This window comes from Coffea arabica, chromosome 11e, assembly GCF_036785885.1.
Source record: "Coffea arabica cultivar ET-39 chromosome 11e, Coffea Arabica ET-39 HiFi, whole genome shotgun sequence".
In the NCBI taxonomy this organism is placed as follows: domain Eukaryota; kingdom Viridiplantae; phylum Streptophyta; class Magnoliopsida; order Gentianales; family Rubiaceae; genus Coffea; species Coffea arabica.
In genome coordinates, this window is record NC_092331.1 from 61774048 (window position 1) to 61795201 (window position 21154).

General features: G+C 38.1%; 4 protein-coding genes and 1 long non-coding RNA gene across 9 annotated transcripts; 4 read left to right on the plus strand and 1 right to left on the minus strand.

Moving 5' to 3' along the window:
• The first annotated feature begins 218 nt into the window (after nucleotides 1–218).
• On the plus strand, nucleotides 219–4208 carry LOC113715615 (65-kDa microtubule-associated protein 8). Of its 3 annotated transcripts, XM_027239863.2 has the most exons (11): nucleotides 219–503; nucleotides 582–785; nucleotides 1286–1543; nucleotides 1661–1873; nucleotides 2218–2373; nucleotides 2447–2606; nucleotides 2699–2850; nucleotides 2934–3021; nucleotides 3121–3194; nucleotides 3523–3597; nucleotides 3766–4208. In XM_027239863.2, exons 1-11 carry the CDS (start codon nucleotides 420–422, stop codon nucleotides 4093–4095), a joined length of 1794 nt encoding a protein of 597 aa, XP_027095664.2. In that variant the 5' UTR covers nucleotides 219–419; the 3' UTR covers nucleotides 4096–4208. The 3 variants fall into 3 exon arrangements, 2 of the variants coding, with proteins under 2 accessions (XP_027095664.2, XP_071929107.1); XR_011825623.1 differs by lacking the exon at nucleotides 3766–4208 and having other exon boundaries at nucleotides 3090–3194; nucleotides 3523–3598; XM_072073006.1 differs by lacking the exon at nucleotides 219–503 and having other exon boundaries at nucleotides 647–785; nucleotides 1290–1543.
• A 558-nt stretch (nucleotides 4209–4766) lies between these two features.
• Nucleotides 4767–5555, minus strand: LOC113715616 (DNA polymerase II subunit B3-1). Its single transcript, XM_027239866.2, has one exon. The coding sequence runs from the start codon at nucleotides 5322–5324 to the stop codon at nucleotides 4920–4922; it is 405 nt and encodes a 134-aa protein (XP_027095667.2). The 5' UTR covers nucleotides 5325–5555; the 3' UTR covers nucleotides 4767–4919.
• A 1730-nt stretch (nucleotides 5556–7285) lies between these two features.
• Nucleotides 7286–11033, plus strand: LOC113719322 (transcription and mRNA export factor ENY2-like). Of its 3 annotated transcripts, none has more exons than XM_027244534.2 (5): nucleotides 7286–7450; nucleotides 7598–7688; nucleotides 7849–7943; nucleotides 9348–9424; nucleotides 10541–11033. In XM_027244534.2, coding segments are annotated over exons 1-5 (339 nt in total). In that variant the 5' UTR covers nucleotides 7286–7448; the 3' UTR covers nucleotides 10615–11033. The 3 variants fall into 3 exon arrangements, with proteins under 3 accessions (XP_027100335.2, XP_071928806.1, XP_027100334.2); XM_072072705.1 differs by having other exon boundaries at nucleotides 7311–7450; nucleotides 9348–9428; nucleotides 10541–10731; XM_027244533.2 differs by lacking the exon at nucleotides 10541–11033 and adding an exon at nucleotides 10107–10491 and having other exon boundaries at nucleotides 7311–7450.
• A 388-nt stretch (nucleotides 11034–11421) lies between these two features.
• Nucleotides 11422–12831, plus strand: LOC140021785 (uncharacterized). The gene is made up of 2 exons (XR_011825766.1): nucleotides 11422–11989; nucleotides 12146–12831. It is a non-coding gene; the product is annotated as an uncharacterized lncRNA (long non-coding RNA).
• A 4440-nt stretch (nucleotides 12832–17271) lies between these two features.
• On the plus strand, nucleotides 17272–20358 carry LOC113718894 (cytochrome P450 78A5). Its single transcript, XM_027243820.2, has 2 exons — nucleotides 17272–18317; nucleotides 19488–20358. The coding sequence occupies exons 1-2, from the start codon at nucleotides 17355–17357 to the stop codon at nucleotides 20100–20102; spliced, it is 1578 nt and encodes a 525-aa protein (XP_027099621.1). The 5' UTR covers nucleotides 17272–17354; the 3' UTR covers nucleotides 20103–20358.
• The last annotated feature ends 796 nt before the right edge of the window (nucleotides 20359–21154 follow it).

Sequence of the window (21154 nt, forward strand, 5' to 3'; positions counted from 1 at the left end):
GATCTTTTGTCAAAAATGCTCTACTTAAAGTCGTCACTAATGAGAACTATTTAGTGACGACATTTTAGGTCGTCACTGTTTACTTTTACCGACGGGGATTTAGTGACGACTTTGTGACGATTAAAAAGTCGTCAATAAAAGGTATTTGTGACGATATTTGTATGTTCTGTGATGACTTTGTGTTGTCACTGATGAACAATTTTCTTGTAGTGCCCCACCTGTTCAGCCTTAACTTTCAAGCAAAAACTCGCACCTATAGTTCCCACCTCATGACGGTCCCTCTCCCATCTTACCCTTAAGTGTCCGCATCTAGAATTTACTTAAAATTGGGACATCTGTTCTTGCTTACCAGGAAAAAAAAAACCACTTCCTGGGAGCCTGAACTTCTTTGCGCTCAGTTAAACATCAATCCCTTAAAAATGGGTTCCTTTCAAACACCAAGTGGAACAAAATGTCCTGTTTTGCTGGAGACCTCCTGTGGGTATTTGCTCCAAGAACTGCAGGCAAGTTTTCTATTGCGAGCCGCCTATATTATATTCATTTAATCATAACTAATTATGGCTCTGTGATTACCAAAACAGATGATATGGGATGAAGTTGGAGAAGATCAATTTGAAAGGGAAAAGGTTCTTCTGGACATAGAACAGGAGTGTCTGGAGGTTTATAGAAAGAAAGTTGACAATGCAAACATATCAAGAGCTCGACTACACCAGGAACTGGCAGATGCTCAAGCTGAGTTTACCCATCTGCTTCTGTCACTTGGTGAACGTTCCCTCCCTCTACGGGTAACTTTTCAGCTTTTCCTCTCTGATGGTCGAGTCAATTATTCAATTGGCATGGATGCCAGCATCTTTTCTGAATAAACTTGCACTTGATTAACTCAATCTAGCAGTCCTAATTCTCATGGATAATCAGCATATGATTTTCCTCAAATTGTGGAAGACATCACATCCCTATTGAGAATGAGTTCAGTTAGGGTGTCTGACGCTCCTGTGGATACACAGTTGGAATTAAAGTTCATGATATGCCAATGACATTTTAGTGGATTTTAGCGGGCTGAGGCATGCTATTCTGATTAGGTTCATTTTTTAAGTTATAAAAACACCAAGCTAGGTTGGCAACATTGAGAACTAGTCTTAATCTCAAAGTTCTCGCAATTAAATTCCAATAGAAGCAAGTAATATTTGCAGCACCAAAGAGGTTGCAGTTCATTCCACCCAGACTTTATTTAGCATGATAATGACTACTTGAAACATGCTAATTCAAGTACCCTTGTCAAGGATAGCCAGAGAAAATGACTGGAACATTGAAGGAACAGCTAAATTCAATTACTCCAGCTCTCAAGGAGATGCAGTTGAGAAAAGAAGAGAGGGTGAAGCAATTCCGTGCTGTACAATCACAAATTCAGAAGATTTCAGGAGAAATAGCAGGTCGATCAGAGTACAATGACACATCATCGAGCATTGTAGTAAATGAAAGTGATCTTTCACTAAAAAGACTTGAAGAGTACCAAAATGAGCTTCAGAGACTTCACAATGAGAAGGTATGAGTAGTAACGCAACATTATACAGAAGCACACAATGACTATCTAAAATGAGAGCATCAATTAACAAACCTGGCATCTTACTATCTTCTTGTTCCCCAATTGTTGACAAGAAAGAGCGACAGACTTCAAAGGGTAGAAAAATATATGAGTACAATTCAGAACTTGTCAGCCACTCTGGGAATGGATTCCTCCATGATTATCACAAAGGTTCATCCGAGCTTGAACGCATTGTCTGGTCTGTCGAAGAATATAGGTGATTTCATTTTGGCAAAACTAGACAGTACTGTGGAGTCACTTGAAGCTGAAAAGCAAAAGCGACACGAAAAGGTAATGTTTAGTACATAAGCGGTCTTGCTTGCTTTCCATATTAGTGCATTTGTTTATATCTATTGAATACAGAACATTTGTTGTGTGCTATAAAATGCCTTGACGCATGGATGTTGCATAACAAACAAAATAAATAAATAAAATACCCTTCTTAAACGAAAAAACCAAAGTCAATTTTACTAGGACAAAAACTTCATTGCGTAAAGAGAACGAACATAAACAGATCCAAGTGCGTAGATGTGTCTCTGTGTGTGTGTGTGTAGAAAGAAAGCTGCAACCAGAGGCTCAGGTGAATTTTCCACACAAATATTTTCCCCACAGATCATTATTTCTTATTTCTGCAGCTTCAAGTCCTCGGTAAAGCATTAATAAACGTATGGAATCTCATGGACACTCACTATCAAGATCGTGAACGTTTCTCTCATGTCACCAGTTTATCGTCAGTTTCATCATCTGACATATATACACCTGGAAGCCTCACTCTCGACATAATCCAGCAGGTTTGTTTGTACAAGCTGAAACACCAAAAAGATTATCATACCTAATACTGAGACTGTCTAAAATTGTTTTAAGGCCGAGGTTGAAGTCAATAGACTGGACCAATTGAAAGCAAGCAAGATGAAAGAGCTTTTTCTCAAAAAACAACTTGAGCTTGAGGAGATATGCAATCAATCACATATGGAAATCCCTTCAAGATCAGAGATGGAGAATATAATGAACCTGATAAACTCCGGTCAGTTTAGATGTATCTTTCTTTTTTGAACTACAAAACATGTTTCCCTTGATAATATATAGCCTCAAACACTGACAAACACCATGCAATAGGGGAGATTGACCATGCTGATCTCTTGATGAGCATGGATGAACAGATAGCTAGAGCAGAAGAAGAAGCTGCCAGCAGGAAGCCTATAATGGAGAAAGTAGAAAAATGGATATTAGCATGTGACGAGGAGCGCTGGTTGGAAGAGTATAGCAGGGTAAGCTGCTTTCTTGTTGAAATAAAGATATGGTTTGCATTGCCAATTTATGTACCTCAATTTTCTAAGATGAATATTTCCAGGATGAGAATCGGTATTCAGTCAGCAGAGGTGCTCACAGGAATCTGAAAAGAGCAGAACGTGCTAGAGTGTTGGTTAACAAGATACCAGGTATACATTCAAAATCAGCAAGTAGTGGGAACCACCAGAGGGCCTAAGAATTTGATTTTCTGTAATAGAACACTTGGAGTTTTAAATCTGTGGATGCAGCTCTGGTAGATTTGCTGATAGAAAAGACAAAGACCTGGGAAGAAGAAAGAAAGAATACTTTCTTATATGATGAGGTACACTAGAGTTTGAAAGCTTCCTTGTACAATTTATTTTTTAAAAAAAAATAAAATTGAGGCACCTCTTTAGACCACTGGAAAATGTAACGAAAGAAAATCTTGCAGGTAGTTACAAAGAAAACAAGTACTTCTAAAACAATTGGATATCTTGAATTGATAGTTTGATCAAATCTAGCTATTCAACACAAATTTCACAGCTGTTCCATGACATGCAAGTGCAGCGTGCTTGGTTTCAATTTGAAGGGTGTGTTATTTTTTACCTGGCCATTCTTCTAAGGATATCATCAAGTTTTTTCACCTTGTAGTCATCATCTTCTCCTTTTAGGTTCCCCTACTGGCAATGTTGGAAGAGTACAATACGCTGAGGAAGGAAAAAGAAGAGGAGAAACAGAGACAAAGGGTTAGTATCATCTGATTGATTAAAATGAGCTTCAGTTTCATTCAAGTGGAGGGAAATTTATGTTCTTTTTTTTCATTTGAATTGGATGTAGGCTTGCATAAAGATAATTTGAACATCCAGAGTCATCTTAGACAACTGTTATTCTCAGAATTCTTGTCTTCCTCACAGGAAAAGAAGAAGGTACAAAGCCAAGTAGTGGTTGAGCAAGGAAATCCTTTTGGGACAAGGCCAAGCACTAGCAGTCGGCGTCTCTCAGATAGAAGTGTAAATGGAGGTTTTGGAAATACTAGCCCTCTTAATAGAAGGCTCTCATTTGGCATACAACAGCCAGGCCAGGGTCCGAATAGCTTAACTTCCCCAATTCATGGCATACCTTTCAGCAGAGAAGGAAAGAAAGCACATGGACAAAGAACTTTCGCTCGAACTAGCTTTGCTTCCCATCTCAGAGAAGAGACAGCTTCAGTTGTCTCATCGTTTTCTGGACCCAAGTCACCATAGATTTCGAGTGAGATGTATGATAGCAGAAGAAATTGATTTGGATATGTTGATTAGAGGTGCATAACATGAAAACATGTAGGCTGTGTTAAAAGGAAATAATGCATGTTTTCTCATACGCAAACATATTTATATCTTGCCTGAAGACTCCAATCCAGAGAATGATCAAAATTGAAGCATGATTAAGCTTATGCATGGCCTTTGTACGTATCATTTGGTTTAAAAGTTGAAAATTCATCTTCCACCAATCATGAGGCATTTGACTTGCATTGAATTCAAATGAAAAGAAATAAGACAGCAAATAAATCTCGATTGTTTTGGGATCTCTTTGCAACCCACGTCAAGAGAATCGTGCAATATTAAATATGTTCAGCCCCAGCAAATGACAGGGAGAATTAAAGAGAGAGCCCCTTCCTAGTAGTATTCCTCAGATGAAACCGTCTCAAAAAACTCTAGCCAGGACTTTCAGATTTCTACACATGAGCATGCAAGCGGGCGTTCAATCAGATAAAAGCAGGATTGCTTGGGATCCCGTAGCTCTTAAGTAGAATTAACACTTAAGCTCACCTTCCAGAGTGTGCAAATTTCAGGCAAGCATAATCCTGCATTTATATTTAGCTGCAGCACAACCAGTCAGCTCTCTGTGCATTTCACAAATTTACCTACTAATTCAATGCCATAAAAATATAGCCACATAACCCTTTTCTACCAATTACATGATGGAAGCATCATAAAAACTAATAAGAGGCATCAATAAACTGAAATTGGGGTAATAAGCATACAGGGTCCAAATGTTCGACGATATAAAACCGAAGAATAGCAGAGACCTAATTACATTTATTAAAGAAAGCATCAATCCTGCGTGACCCAGGCGGAACAGGCTTGTCACTGGAGCGAGGACGGGGCCGATCCTTGGGCAGTTGATCGGAGGGCTGAGCAGGCGGCGGAAGCGAATCGAGGAGGAAATCACTAGTGGGCAGATGCCTTTTGACGGCGGCACGGAGGTGCTCCAGCTTTATAGTCTTTTTCTTCTTCTCTAACACAACCTGAGCTGATTTCTCGGCCAGGAACTGGAGGAAAAGCTGGGTGGAGTTGGAGATGAGAAACACGGCTTCTGAGTTGACCTTCTTGATTTCTTTGTCCAGTTTCATGATTTTCTTGACTCGGTGGGTTGGAATCCCGGGTCTGTGGGTTTCTTCGGCGGCGTTTTGTTCTTCATGCTCTGCCATCATTGGACTTCAAATCAAATCAAACGGGTTTGGATGTGGATTTCGAGAATTCGACTCAATCTTCTGTTTTGGTATTTCCGAGCTCCAGTGCATGTTTTGTTGGCGGGAAAATTTGGGGATTGGTAATGGACGATTGCCCGCGAAAACTTTTGGTCATGCTGGCGGCAGAAGGGGTAGCATTCCCGTGCGCTCCGTTGCCTGCGGTTCACTGGTCGCTTAGCCAATGAAATTACAACTGTGTTTTGCAACAAAAAATAAATAAATAAATCTAAGATGTAATTCTCACTAATAAGAGGGACTTATATTGAAAATTCAACTGGTTCACGATTAATAGTAGCTAGTAGCTACTTTTCTTTTGTTTCAATTTACCACTTTAGGTTTGTTTGGACAGTCATTTATTTGTCAAAATTTATTACTTGTATCATTAACATATATTTTTAATTATTTTTTTTATTTTATATGCATCACATCAAAAAAATATTACAATATTTTTAAAAAAAATTATCCTAAATAATCTACTATCCAAATACACTCTTTCTATTCCATTTAGCGCTCTGAAATGTCCAACTTCTTTTTTTCGAATGATGGAAATATCTTAAATTGTGTGGATGGTATTACTTTTAATCTATCAGAGCATATTGCTCTTTTTCTGAAATGTCACAAACCATCTAGAAAGTACAAAAAATAAATGTGTTTCAAGAGTTTTTTATTTTTTCTTTTAAAAAAATTGAATGATAATTTGTATTAGATTTGTCATTTATCATTGTGACGTACTTATATGACTAGTAATTGAGTAGCTAATGACTAAAATTAATAAAATTATTATCAAATAATTTTACCCCATGTTACCATTCTAATACAGCCCACGTAAAATATCTTCTATACTCTATTGTGTGTATAGAATGAGCATGTAAATGTCAAATGCGCAATGAAGAAAAAATAATTGTATCACCATTTTTATTTCAATAAATACAAAAATTCACTAACGATTGTAAAAATAATTGGACTTTGTTTGTAATATGTGAAATAGTTAGCATTAGTAGGATTCAACATAAATTTTTGGTACCTTCTTGCAACAGGCATACGTTGCGATTTGTTCTTGTTCACACTTTCAACTATTATTATGCCATATCCATATTCTACTCATATAAAACATTTCAATGTCAAGATTGAAGCGTAAATTTTAAAATTTTTACTCTCAAAAAATCTTGCCTAATTTTTTTGAAAAACAAACTCATCTAATAAAATTGATCTGTTTTCATCTTTCTCTGTAAAATTGATCTGTCATACGTGACTATTGCTTTGCCAAACCCGAGGTCTAGTCAAACCAAAAAAAAACAAAATATGTTTTCTCTTTCTTCCCTTTGACTTTTTCCGATGACTGAGAAACTCAGACTTTTTCGTTACTAAAGTTGACCTGCGAGCAAACTTCAAAAGCCGGCAACTTTTGAAGTTGCCCCCAGACCTTAATAAACCCAAACCCCAAACCCCCCCGAACCGATGTGGGATAGAAACCCCACAGGGGTGCCCCGCTGCTAAGAGATAAAGACCCCCCAAACACCCACTGAAATGAGGAGATCACCTCCCCGAGGTTTCTGTCTTTTTCCGATGACTGAGAAACTCAGACTTTTTCGTTACTAAAGTTGACCTGCGAGCAAACTTCAAAAGCCGGCAACTTTTGAAGTTGCCCCCAGACCTTAATAAACCCAAACCCCAAACCCCCCCCCCCCGAACCGATGTGGGATAGAAACCCCACAGGGGTTTCTTCCCTTTGACAGTTTATGGTTTTAATAATCACTTTATTCCTATTTGATGGAGAATAAAATTCTTGGGCTTTTTTGCCACTTTTTCAGAATTTCCGTGGTTACATGTAATTCCTATAAACCCCGAAGGCCATACATGAGAAATACAATCCATTCCATAACACGGATAAATTGAAAGAAAAAAATTGAAAAAAAAAAAAGAGGCAGGAAATCGCCGCAACTCTTTCCTTCATACTCGAAGAATCACCGACTTATCGCTGTATAAATACGAAATAAGACGAAAGTTGGAGACTTTCCGATTGTACTTTGTTGCAGCTGCTCATCCAAGCTCTGTCCATAAAGCACCCACCGGTTTTGGTTAATTATGTAATCATCGACATCATCAGATTCTCTAGAATTTTTACTTTTTCATTCTTTTCTCTTTTGTTTGGCCCTGTCAAATTGTTTTTTAATGATTCTTGGTTATTTGATTTTGCATATTCCTGCAATGCTTTTGGGGTGCTTGAACTAAAGGAGGTCTTCAGTTAAACGTCCACCAACTCCAGATGCAGAAGAAGAGGAGCAAGATCGAGAACCTACTCTTCAAGAAATTATTAATATCAAGGTAATCGTTCGTGTCTTTCGTCTAATTAAGTTTTTCTGCTTAATTGGTGCAAGGTTAGTTATTCATGGAACAGCTTATTTTATATCTCAATTTTGTAAATTGGTTGCGTAGTTTGGATATTGAATTATTGGCTGTAATTTATGAATTTGCTACATTGCAGCTAATAGAGAGTGGAGAAAAAGAAAGATTGAAGGAGCTTTTGAGGGAAAGGCTTGTAGAATGTGGTTGGAAGGATGAAATGAAAGCTCTTTGCAGGTTTTGGGACATTCCCCCTCTTTCCCAGTTTTCTAACTTTTGACTAAATTTGCGCTTCTTCTGGTTCTTAGAGTGCTAGTAATTGAAATGGAGTAGCCTTTTTTGTCCGCGTCATTATCTGCATCTTTACTTATCGAACTTGAAGCTATTGATACCAAGTATTTAACTACCATGGTAGTTTGCATGGATTTCAAACCTTCCAATTTTATAGGGAGAAAAGAAAAAAAGAAATCCCATCCAATTTCGACTCATTTTGAAATCTAAATTTTCAAGGCCTGACCTTTATTGTCTTTTGCCCCTGGTCGAGTGGTTCAGTGGTTGCATCCCTTGAGTTTTCAGGGCAATGTGGCACATATTAAACCATTTTACCCCCTTGTGTATTGAAAGAAAATGGCCTCCTGCTGTCTTTTTCAAAAGAGTCAATCACCAAAAAGGTCACCAAACTTTTGAGAAGTGCACCAGGGAGAGAAATCAACAACTTCTTGAACTTAAACTGTTTACAGTACATTATCCTTACCTTGTGTATACTGGAAAACCCAATAGGTCTTGCATGAAAGACGCAAGTGAGGTGTTAGAATCGACCCACAGCTACTTTGTGATGTAAGATTCCTGTTGCTGGTTGTCGTTTAGACAGGTTTTAGAGGTCGTTTTTATGCATACAAAGCAAATATCCTTCTCATCTAGTTGTGTGCTTTAGTACAAAGTTTATTCCAGAAAGTGAATTAGCCAGGACCTTGGTCGTTTATTAAGTCAAATGCTCAAGAACACTGAAGTTTGATGTATCCATTCTCGAACCCTCTCCCTCCTTTAACTCTTATAGTCCATTCTAAAAATCTCTATGTATTCGACATTAAACAACTTAAAAGTTCCAGTTCACAGGTAAAAATATGCATGTGCAGATTCTTCACTTTCCATGCATGTGCTTTGGTGAGAGATCATAACTTTAGTGGGTACCTCTTCCTGACCAACCTGCACTTTGGGATCCTGTTGCAATTCCTAAACTTTAGCACCAACAATTGGCTCACTCTGGTTAATAGAATTTTTTTTTTGCTGACAAAACTTAAGCGTACATTGAAGAAGGAATGTTTAAGAAAATTGCTCTAATCTTCTTTTGTTGGCTGATGTAGAGAATTTAATTTGAGTGAAAACCACGTTGATTTCTATATTTGGTATGTAAAGAGCTGTTTCTAGATAGTAGTGATAAAATGTTACTCATTTTTTGTGAAAGGTTACTTATCCTTTCTAAATTGAAGGCTAAGTTGAGTTCTTTGAACTTGAGTGAAATGCTTATGAATCATAATGAGTTCTCGGTTGTGACTGTTTGTTCTTGTACAATATAAGATGTAGTTAAATTTTTCTTGCACTCATAACACCTCCATATTTGAAAAACCTGTCTTTCACAAGGGCTTTTGCAAGGAAGAGAGGAAGGAATAATGTAACTGTGGATGATCTTGTTCACGTCATAACCCCAAAGGGAAGAGGTAGGTAAATTACTTATTTATTCATGAAATTTTGATTTTATTTTTGACCTTGAATTTCATCTTTCTTCTTTGAATTTTTTAGACAATATAAACTCTCAACTTTGTGTTGCTTTCTTTTGGTTACGTTGTCAATTAGTTCATTCCTCAAGTTGATGTAGGTTGCTTCCAGATGGGACAGGGCTCTGCTTTTGATCACTAGCATGTTAAAATACTTGCGGTGCAATTAGTGCTGGTGAATGGATTGCATTCTGTTCACCTACTTGTGAAATTTATGCATTTTGCTCACCCCTATCATCCTTTGGCAATGTCTTCCTCTAAAATCCTGTTTCCCTTCTCATTATTAGTTTTGGCTTGCGATTAATTTTCCCTCCTGCAATCAAGGAAACTTCATTAAAGGAAATAAGATAATACAAAAAAGAAAGAAAATTCCCTCACAACTATTATTTTTCCTTCCTCAAACATCCAAACAAATGAAAAAGTTTGTCTGGATCTCAATGTGTTTGTTCTTCCCTCTTTTTCCCTTTCTGCATGTGTTATTTAGCTTTTCATTTTCTGGGATGGTGGTGTATGTGTAGAGGTCGGTTCTCTGTGATTAAATGTTGGTTAGGCATGAAAAAAATTGACCGTATATTGCTAAAGGCATGGAAAGCGTTGACTGATGTATTGCACATGTTTTTCCAAGGCAACTACTGTGTCCTTTGTTTAAGGAACCTCCACTGGACTGTGCTTGGGCATGAGATATTTAAAGGACCCAATTTGACCCTGGCAGTAGTACAAATATCTAATCCATCTGCTGCAACTCTCTAGGTCAAAGATTAAAAGTGAGACTGGTGGGATGATGGTAATTATTGTTGTGGTTATTGTCCTCCTTCAGTGCTGATAAGGATGGGGATGCTATGAGAGTTGCAATGTTGTGCATTGCGTGGGATAGAGAGAAGGAGGATGAGGATAGAATGGTTCCTGCTAGCTCCCTAAAACTACTGTAATAATCAGCAGGGCACGTGTCTGCATGAATGCAATGTTCTCAATTTTATGAAGAACTAAATGCGAGATCTACATTTTAACTCTTTCTTCCAATGTAATGATTTTTCTTTTTTGTCTTTTTTAATTGCACAGCATCCATTCCTGATTCAGTGAAGGCAGAGCTATTACAGCGTATCAGATCGTTTCTTGCATCAACTGCTCTGTGATTTTTAAGTTGTGGAATTTTCAGAGTGCCATCCAACGCTAAAGATGTTGCTTGCAACTTAAAGTTAAACTTGGGAATGCGCTTTTCAAGTGTAGGCAATGAAGTTGGCTTGGGAGAATTAATCCAGTGAGCGGGGGCGGGTGTGGGTCTGGTGGGATTTGATCTTTTGTTACTTTCCCGCCGCTGTTCTGAAGAAAAGTGTAATGGGGTTTCTGACATTATTATAAATGGACTCGTGCCTGTACCGAGTCTAGGGATATAGGAATATACACATGTGTGTGTGTGTGTGTGTGTGTGTGTGTGGTATTTATAAATGATTCTCCAGGTTTTCTCCCTCCTTGATTACTGCTCATTTCAATGGGGGCTGTTCTTCTTGGGCTTGTGCATCGACATTTATACATTTAGTGTTGTTATGATGAATGCCTGGTTTCCAGCGTCGAGGGGTTCGGACAGCTTTAAAACAACTTTCTTTACACAAGTAGAACGCCTAAATATCCAACCCACAAGCAAGTAACCCGCGAGTTTGATTTTAATGGAAATTGTTGTACACGTGGCATAGACGGAAGGTTTGTACACAGTGTTCTACTAAAACTTGCCCTCTTTCAATATGGTTGACTGAGTGCGGGAAAAGCTTGTGAATACGACTCTTTCCCTTCTGAATACTCTCCATATCTTATCTATACCTTTTGATATAAAATATCATATATATATATACGTACCTCGAGAAGGCAAAGTTCAAAACGCCCCTTGGATCATTAATACCAAATCATATCGTATACGCACGAAACCAAAGTCATTAAATCTCAACAGTACTCCTACGTACTTGGAGATTTATAGCTCTGTGTGTGCGTGTGTGTATATATATATATATAGAGGAGCAATGGGCAATGGCGGAAAGCAGCAGGAATTTCTGCTCTTTTGTAGAGATGTCCGGAAGAAGAGGTGGCGGGGCCATTCAGAGACTGACCTCCACCCTGTGGCTGGTTGGTTGAGTGGAATCCAACATACCGAGCAACTCAAAACTTGTTGCTCTTCTTCAAGCTTAACACGTGTTCTCTTTTACTATTACAAATAAATATTCTGATTCCCTCGTCTCATCTTGGATTTCCTTTTCCCCTGTTAAAAGCAGCAGCAGCAGCAGCTTCAGGAGGACAGATTTGACTAACACAAAGCTTCAGGAGGACAGATTTGATTAACACTTTCACATTCTGATTTTTGCACTGTATTTAGTTTATATTGATTATTACATTCCAAGAATTCAAACAGATAATCGACGCGTATTAATTCTTACAGGATTGCCTTGCTGATCATTAATCATTGCATCTGGCATGTGAAGCCAACAGATCATCGACGCGTAAAACGCCTTTCAGGTTCAGGTGCTACTTTTGTTTCGCATTGCTAATAGAATTCACAGAATTTCAAAATTTTCTTTTCGAGGTTAGAAACACACAAAAAAATAAATAAATAAATAAATAAAGACACGTACTAGGTAATCGAAACTTCTTGATTTTTTTACTGTCTAATCCTACCAGAGCGCTCCACGAATAACAGAAAGAAAACCAGCAGCATATATAGCAGCCAGTTGATGATTCATCCTCATAAGTCCTGGCAATTCAGAGGAATGAATATACATGGTCAGTGACCGCTGAATATAGACGTATGGATTGCCAGAATACAAAGTAAGTAACTAGTCCGGAGACAGATACGTGATTGGATTAAATGTTGATGGATCCAAAATTGAAAGCGAGAGCTGGTTGCTAGCTGCCCCAGTCGCACTTTCCACCTGCCACATTCTTTAATGGGTAATCAGTGGTTACTAAGCTGGCAGTTTCGTTAGGATCACTCCTCCATTAGTGGAAAGAAAATCTCATTAAGCAGGCCAGTACTGATCGATCGCCAGAGATGTTTTTTAAATACCATTCCCAGTTTTTAGTGTAGTAGAAGATGGAGTGCCTGCGTTATTAATTAAGTGCTGGTCTTAAATAATTGTGGGCACCCTTCTCCACTAGAGGAGATCATGCACAGAAGCTGCTTGATTAGAAAATTTCTAAAAACCATGATGAGCCTTCTAGTAGTTTGTACTCCTCCGCAAGAACTGGCTTCATAGTTCACTGGGTTGATTTGCATTTGATCATAAAAGTATATTATAAGCAGCTCAGCTGCATCGACCACCCCTGCTGCCACCTACATGTTCCTCTGATATCCATCCATTGGTGAATTTGGTGTGAGCTTTATGATAATTTAAGAGCCATTATGTGAGTGTTTCCTCCAGTGCCTAATCGGACTGTGCCTCATGCTGGTGTTAGTGGGAAGCTTTTTCGGGCATGGCTTTTTGTAAAGCTTTTCGTGATAGTTTAAAAAGGGATAGATTTTGCGGGTGGCAGTTGTCCACGAGTCTGCTTTTAATTTTCTTTCATTTTGTATTCAAGATTATGTTGCTGCATGAACACATCGCCATAAATTCAAGCTCATTGGACGTTCATATGACCCCATCCCTAAGCCTATTGGGGCTTGGGAGGGATGTTTATGTGATGGTTTCATCATTCAATTAATTTTTATTTTTAGGGGATTGAATGAGAGGCGATTTCTCATATACTACGATATTTTACGCTTTTGCACTATATATATATATATAAAAATCCTTTTCCTCCTTGCATATATGGAGAAAGATATATAGTCACTTTTTTTTTTTTTTTGGGTTTGGGATTCACATCGGTGGTCCAATGACAATGCAAATTGTAGTCTGTAATATGATCTCTCTAGGGAGTGGAATATTAAGAGCGAGACTTGTGGCCGCGACCAATGCCACAAAAATAAGTCAAACATTAATTAGTTACTAGTTATTTTTTACTCATCAAATAGAATACATAACCACCACGTAATGCATGACACTGCAAGTTTCATTTCTTTTCAAGTCTGCCAGCCGGTTACTTTGTTGGTAAGCATCTTGTCGAGTGCAAAGGGGCATCTATGGCCAAGTGGTTTGCAGCGAAAATACCACAAGTACAAATGAGACTATAAAGCACCTTTAATTTGCGAGACATATTAAACATGCAAATTAAGACCGAGATATTTTACCATGCATGCATGTAGGCACACCTAATCTGATTTTGCATGAAGTTGACATCATGTGTGTCCAAGTGATTTTATTTTGTGGAGTATATATGTTCTAGTTCTACTACATGGAGCAATTGGCTATCCCTCAGGCTCTTGATTGCAGTACTCTTCTATTAACTAACTTTTCAAGTTGCTATCAGCACTCTTCTAAGATTATCAGAATTGTACAATTGCGAGCAAAGGCTCAATGGAGTTATACAAGTAGTGTATTTGGACATTAAGGAATCAAACAATCCTCATCTTGGATTATGCCTAAGACATATGAGTTAATCCTATTACATACATAATTATATTCCTTACTAACTAAACTAAACAAAGGGAGTGCATACGAAATAACAAACTTAATTGGTAAATATCTTCCAACACAGTTGCTAATCTCGTATCATGAGTTTTGCGAGAAAGAATGTAGTTGAGCGTACGATGGTTATTCATTCTACTTCAAATTAGGTTCAAACAGGTGCCACGTCAACCACAACTCCCGGAAGGTTGAAAGTTGAACTGACATGTGTGATTTTGTTGCTGCTATATATGAGTTTGGATTATGGTATCCAGTGAATTATGACAGGACAGCATTTTTATTTTTTTTTTACCTGTATATGCTTTGGTACCAACCCTCAAAAAGGGGCTAAAATATATGGATTAGAGCCTCTTCTTTAATTGTGTTTAGTTGTTACAATTCTCATAACTTTTGGCGTGCGTAAATTCAAATGAATAAATTGTATGAGTTGATAGAATTTATGCTTACACCAAAATTGTATTATTTTATACCAAATGTTGTAAGAATTACATATTTGGACGCGGAACACGAGTGAATTTCTCCAAAATATGGAGACTTGCATTTTCTGAATTTCTCCATTCACGCTACTTTCGACTTGTGATTAAACTAACCCAACAAGGAAAGATCTAAGGATGATAGATCATATTCTTAGACCAGGCCGCCAGGGACGGGGAACAAGAGAAGTGACGTAGAGGTGTTTTTGCCCGAATGGAATGTTGACAACGTCTGTCGTGCCCTACTCTCCGGTGGATATACGAAACTAGAAGTGCTATCGAGCCGAGTCGAGCTTGAGTAGCACCATACTCGAGCTCAAACTCGATCGAGTAAAAAAATTTGGACTCGAGATCGACTCGATGAAATAAAACTAAACTCGAGCTCGACTCGTTTGAGCTCGAGTAAATATCAAGCCCGAGCTACTCGAGCTCGAGTTTTAAAATAAATCTATAATTTTTTTTAAAAATATATAATATATAATATAATATAAATATATAATATAAATAAAATATGAAAACTCGATTAAGTTCGGCGAGCACTCGAGTACTTATTTCTTGAGCTCGAACTCGACTCGTTAAATTTAATGAGTAGCTCGAGCTCGAACTCGAGCTCGATTTTACCGAGCTCGAACTCGAGCTCGATTTTACCGAGCTCGAGTCAAGCTTTTGATCAAGCTACCCGCGAGCAGCTTGACTTGCTAGCACCCCTACACGTAACTAAATATATCCTAGCTAGGTTTCCTTAACCTGGTCATCCGGTGGCCCACTGGAAAAAAAGAAGCCAACTCAACTCAGATTCATTTTCAGGCCATCTGGGACACGCCTGGATGTATCCGGAGAAAAAGTAAGAAAGGAGCAGATCGAGCACACGATTTTGGGCTGGGGTAACGAAGAGTAGATCACCTTGATGTTGGTTCATAGTCACATCTTCTTCCCAGCTACTTCACATCGAAGAATCAGAAAAAGGGGTCTCCCGGGCGGGCATGGTCTGCTTTCAAAGCAATAAAGACTAAAGTGCTTCCATTTTTACACACGTTTTCGGCCTGCAATTGCGCTTTTGCAAATGTAGTAGGATCACTCAGTTCGTCAAATTTTAGATTTTGAAACCAATCGATGCATCTGCATGCTTACAGCTACGAGGTACAATTACCTGTGATAGTGGACACAAATTTCTTTTTGGGTATTTATTTTCCTTTTTCGAGCAAATAACAAAGCCATCAATAATTGCTACAACTTCTATATATATATATATATATATATATATATATCATTTTTTTTCCATTTATACAACACCGATTGGTTCTGGAGAGATCCCTGTCGCCCAGGCACAAAACTACAAATCGAAGTCATGCAAATTTAAGAGACGGGACCTTGCACTAGTAGAACTCAAATTTTTGAGTCTAATGATCATATTAATGAGTAGGGTTATATATAGAACTAAACAACAAATAAATAACTCTAAGACTCAAGAATAGTGTCTCTATGGACTCTCTACCAACTCATCTCGATTCTTTTTAAATATATATTCCAACAAGTAACCCATTTATAACTCGCGATACGCACTTGAAGAATAAAAAGTTATCACACAAGTAATTATCGAATTACTAAAACATCAATTCCTACACAAGGCAACTAGTATAAGTATAACTTGACTCTAATAAAATTACTAGTAAATAATTAGATGGAAACTGCTAAACTTAGTTTATTTGACGTTGGTAAGCAAATTGTTGCATTATGCATACTTTAACAATATGATGTGATATTTATCCATATACCTTTATTAATTGTACATAATTTTATAGGATCACTTACAGAGCTTTTAACGAACCGAATCGAGCCAAATACTTGGCATTTAGGCTCCGTTTGTATATTATACGGGCAAGGTTCGAGTTTGGATCGAATGTTAATGAATTACAAATATTGTTCGAATTCGAATCAGTATTTGTATAAATATTTGGGTTCGAGAATATAATTTTGAAGATGATTTAATTATATTTTTAATAAATAATATATTATTTATAATAAGTTTAATTCTATTTATTAATTTAAAAAAATAAATAATGTTAATTTATGTATAATTACTTTTTTAGTAAAAATATAATATATATATTTAATAATTTTAAATATATTTTTTTATAATTATACATGTATTTTTTTCGAATTCAAACGTGCCGAACACGAATGCATTTGCAAACAGCTCCATTCATTAAAAACTCTAACTATCACTTTCAAATAGACGGATGCGTACAAGTTGCGGTCACAAATCCCAGCTTCCAAATGTTTCTCAGGTGTTCTAAATCCTGGCACTCGGGGAAAAGTTTTGAGCTAGCCTCAGAAGTGGGACGGTTTCCTTTTCTTGAGTACGTTTCGTTTCACAAGCCCCGTAATGGATTGGCTCCTCTCCATTTTCTCTATTTTTTATAGTACACATCTAAATATATAATATATATATCTTTATTTATTTATTTATTAGGAATGTACACGATCATTTTAACTTTGATTGATCTTAATCATTATTAATAAATGAGTACAGATATCATACATCTGGATGTGCTTACAGGAAACGGAGAAATAATTTACGGGAAAAGGAGCCAAATCCAACCCGAAGTATCTTTGTGGCCCACACACAATTCACATGGCTTTTGTGGCAATACACTAATAATTACAGCTACACAGGACTGCTAACCAGAGTTATTGGGCAAACCCAATCATTAACCAGGATGAGTGGATAAATTTCCACGTACTATAAATGCACATGCAACCCTTCGCAGAACAAGAAGAGTGTGATCTGCCTCCCCCGTTCAGCAACAGCAGCAGCAGCACTCGTCATCTCATCTCCTTCACATTTTCGAAATGAAATCCTCCTTTTGGCTGGCCAATCTATCCATCCTAGTCTTACCTGTCCTCTGTTTCGGAGCCAGCTACCTTAACACATGGTCCCGTACCCTGTGCTTACTAGTCATATTTCCACTTCTCCCCTCCTTCCTAAACTTATGCTTCATACCTGGAGGCTTTGCATGGAGAAACCATCATCAAAATCTTACAAGCACAAATAATCGTGGCCCTATTTGCTGGCCCTTCTTGGGGCTCTTACCTCAAATGGGGTCTCATGCTCATCGAAAACTAGCATTTTTAGCTACTTCACTTGGGAGTGCTCGTCTAATGCCCTTCACTCTTGGCTTCAATACTCGTTTGATCATCAGCAGTCACCCCGATACGGCCAGAGAAATTCTTTGTGGGAGTTCATTTTCGGATCGCCCCATAAAAGAATCAGCTCGCACGCTCATGTTCCAACGTGCCATTGGTTTCGCTCCATCAGGGAAGTACTGGCGCCATCTACGCAGGATCGCTGCAAATCATATGTTTTCTCCTAAGAGAATTTCTAATCTTGAGGGCCTTAGACAACGGGTTGCCGATGGAATGATAGCGAGTGTTCGAGTTGAGATGAACGAGACAAGTATAGTGGAGTTGAGGTCGATACTGAAAAAGGGCTCTCTGATTAATGTCTTAGAGAGTGTGTTTGGGAGCAATTTGGGTTCAGAAGGAGAGAAGCTAGGATCAATGGTGGAGGAAGGATATGAACTAATCTCAGAGTTCAATTGGGCTGATTATATTCCTTTGAAATGGTTAGACTTTGGTGGGGTGAAGAAAAGGTGTCACAAATTAGCTGGAGAGGTTAATTGTCTTATAGGTCGGATCATAAAAGAAAGGAGAAGAGAGGGAAATGTTAATGCGAAGAATGATTTTGTTAGTGTCTGCCTTTCTTTGCCCGAAGAGGATCAACTTACTGATGCAGACTTGGTGGCAGTCTTGTGGGTAAGGAATCTCTCCGTTTCTCTTAAACAAGGTATTAATTGATTAACTTTAACGTTAGGAGCTAAGGACACACCTGACCACAAGGAGGGAGTCTGTCTGTGTTAGGAACACGTAGAGTTAAAATAAATGGCTTTTTTTCTCCACGGTTTCCTAGAAATGTCCAGCTTTATGTTTGAGATGTGTCAAAAGCACTTCAATTGTCTCGTTCTTTCCCTGTAGAAAACTTGAACGGGAGGATGATCATTCTGAGGAAAAATCCTATAAAACATCCAATACTCAGGAAATAGAACTCCCCTCCACGTTTCGCCAGTCCAATGCTTCCATGCTAAATCTGTAGAATGTCTCCATGAAAGCTCTATAGGAGTCAAAATCTTATTTTTAGTTTTTGCGTGGACGGGAATCAGAACATTTCATTTTTATAGTTACTAGAAAGAGAAAAAGCGGATCCGTAGATGGTGGCTAGGATTTTGACTGTAGCAGTCAAAAAAGGTTTAGGTTGGTAGCAAGGAAAATACTTAGTAGAATGCTGGTTGGGACGACCTTGGACTCATCATGATTGCGCAGGTCAGTCAGCAAACAGATAATGGTCAAACAAATCTGGTAATAAATTAATCATATTATGAGAAAATATCTTTTTTAACCTTTTATGTGGTTCATGGCTTCTCTGAGCCTGCCAAATCCTATCCCAATCCGAATAAGGAATAAACCATGCGAGGGCATGACATGTTCGATTAGGAAATAGAACTGGTTTAATATATTTTTGTACTATTTGAGTTTCTAACTTACGCCTGCCTGCGTAACTGAACTGAAGAAATCTTTAAACTGCACTAATGAATCCGAGTTTAGGTGTCACAATCATTTTATTATTGATAGGATGTGCAAAAGCAAACATGAACTTCCACCTGAAAGTGAAAGTGATTAATTCCTGTTGCTTGTGCACGGGACGTCTCCTAGTCCACCACAAGTCCACTCTATTTATTTATCATCACAATTTTGTTGAAGAAAACAAATTAATTGATTGCATCAAATTTCAGGTTTTTTTTTTCTCTCGATTACAAGTGACATCGTCCCATCAAACCGAAGGCTGCGTTTCAATTTCGCCTTATAATATCTCATATATTATTAAAGTTTATGCATCTTAAATAATTACTGTATTATTTTTTGACGTAGGAAATGGTATTTAGAGGAACAGATACGGTGGCTATCCTTCTGGAATGGATCATGGCCAGGATGGTCCTGCATCAGGACATTCAAGCCAAAGCCCAGCATGAGATTGACACGTGCGTCGGCCAGGGCCGGCACGTGCAAGACTCCGACGTCCCAAATCTTCCCTACCTCCAAGCTGTGGTCAAGGAGGTCCTCCGACTGCACCCTCCCGGCCCATTACTCTCCTGGTCCCGCCTAGCCATCCACGATGTCCACGTGGACAAGTTCTTCGTCCCTGCAGGCACCACAGCCATGGTCAACATGTGGGCTATAACCCATGACCCAGCCATCTGGAAAGACCCGTGGGCATTCCGGCCCGATAGGTTCATGGAGGAGGATGTTTCGATCATGGGGTCGGACTTGAGGCTTGCCCCGTTCGGGTCAGGTCGCCGGGTATGCCCGGGAAGGATGCTGGGGTTGACCACGGTGCAACTATGGCTGGCACGGCTACTTCAACAATTCAAATGGATTAATCCGGCAGCGGCGCCGTCCGAACAAGTTGACCTATCAGAGTGTTTGAAGCTATCTCTTGAAATGAAGAATCGGTTAGCATGTCGTGCAGTCAATCGCCGTTATTAGCCAAGTGAAGAGCGGCTCTACTTGATTAGTGCTTTTAGATGCTTTCCTCTTTTAATGAATCAAAAAAAGTGAGTAATAATACTAGTGCTGCTGCTACTAGAATAGAATGTCCTCAAGTTTGTACGCGTACAGCACAGAGACCAAATGGAAATCTAAACTAAGAACAATGGTTTGGTTTGCATGGAAGAAGTAGATGGAACGCAACTGTACGAGTTTGCAGCGTGATTTTTTGTGAAATATTTTGATTGTGGACTAATTCCAATCTTGACTGCCCTTATTTCTTTCTGAGAGATGATGCATGCTTTTGCGCGGCACGTAAAACGTAGCATTTCGGTGATTGTTCTGCAATGCATAAAATCAAAAAAGACTTCATAAATTAATGTGTCTGGATTATCACTTGTGTTGTACCTCCGGTGCCACCGTACATAATTATGTGCTAGCGTCCTAGCTGGACAAGCAAATACTTTGAAGCATGCCACTCTTACTCCCCAAGTAATCGAACACAGATCATGAGCTCATTTCTTTACTTCAATTACATGGAAAACATCACGACTTTTAATTACTTCAGTTGACTCTCATGGCGGCTAACCTTGGATAGCTATTATGTGTATAAAATTTATTTGCTTGCAGTACAATCGCACTTTTCAAAGCATTTTTTTTATTTTTCCAACAAACTTTTTATTTCGCATATCATACTCCCTCCGTCCCACTTTGATTGATTTTTTTTTTTTTATCTGTCCCAAATTATACTCCACTTTTCAATTGAACAATGTAGTTAATTTATAACCTCTCTAAAATGTCCTTATTTAATATATTAGTTTGTTATTGAGTATAACCTAACTCATTTAATGTAAAGCTAATTAGTCATACTCCATTTAATTTAATGTTAGGATATTTTAGGAAGATAGTAAGTTAGATTTATTTTTCCAACAAAGTTAACTAACTTTTCTTGAAGTGTGTGAAAAAAAATAAAACTATCAAAGTAGTTTATTCCAAATAAGTATTACGGTAATTATTTCAAATAATATTTTAAATAAACTCCTACTCAAGCA

What these genes read in the sequence shown, in the direction of transcription:
- LOC113715616 (XM_027239866.2), bottom strand. Translation starts at nt 5,324, where the DNA reads ATGATGGCAGAGCATGAAGAACAAAACGCCGCCGAAGAAACCCACAGA.
- LOC113718894 (XM_027243820.2), top strand. Translation starts at nt 17,355, where the DNA reads ATGAAATCCTCCTTTTGGCTGGCCAATCTATCCATCCTAGTCTTACCT. An exon ending in ACTTGGTGGCAGTCTTGTGG is followed by an intron (nt 18,318 to 19,487) that starts GTAAGGAATCTC and finishes TTTTTGACGTAG; the next exon opens with GAAATGGTATTTAGAGGAAC.
- LOC113719322 (XM_027244533.2), top strand. An exon ending in AAGAAATTATTAATATCAAG is followed by an intron (nt 7,689 to 7,848) that starts GTAATCGTTCGT and finishes GCTACATTGCAG; the next exon opens with CTAATAGAGAGTGGAGAAAA. An exon ending in GAAATGAAAGCTCTTTGCAG is followed by an intron (nt 7,944 to 9,347) that starts GTTTTGGGACAT and finishes GTCTTTCACAAG; the next exon opens with GGCTTTTGCAAGGAAGAGAG.
- LOC113715615 (XM_027239863.2), top strand. Translation starts at nt 420, where the DNA reads ATGGGTTCCTTTCAAACACCAAGTGGAACAAAATGTCCTGTTTTGCTG. An exon ending in AACGTTCCCTCCCTCTACGG is followed by an intron (nt 786 to 1,285) that starts GTAACTTTTCAG and finishes TGTCAAGGATAG; the next exon opens with CCAGAGAAAATGACTGGAAC. An exon ending in AATGAACCTGATAAACTCCG is followed by an intron (nt 2,607 to 2,698) that starts GTCAGTTTAGAT and finishes ACCATGCAATAG; the next exon opens with GGGAGATTGACCATGCTGAT.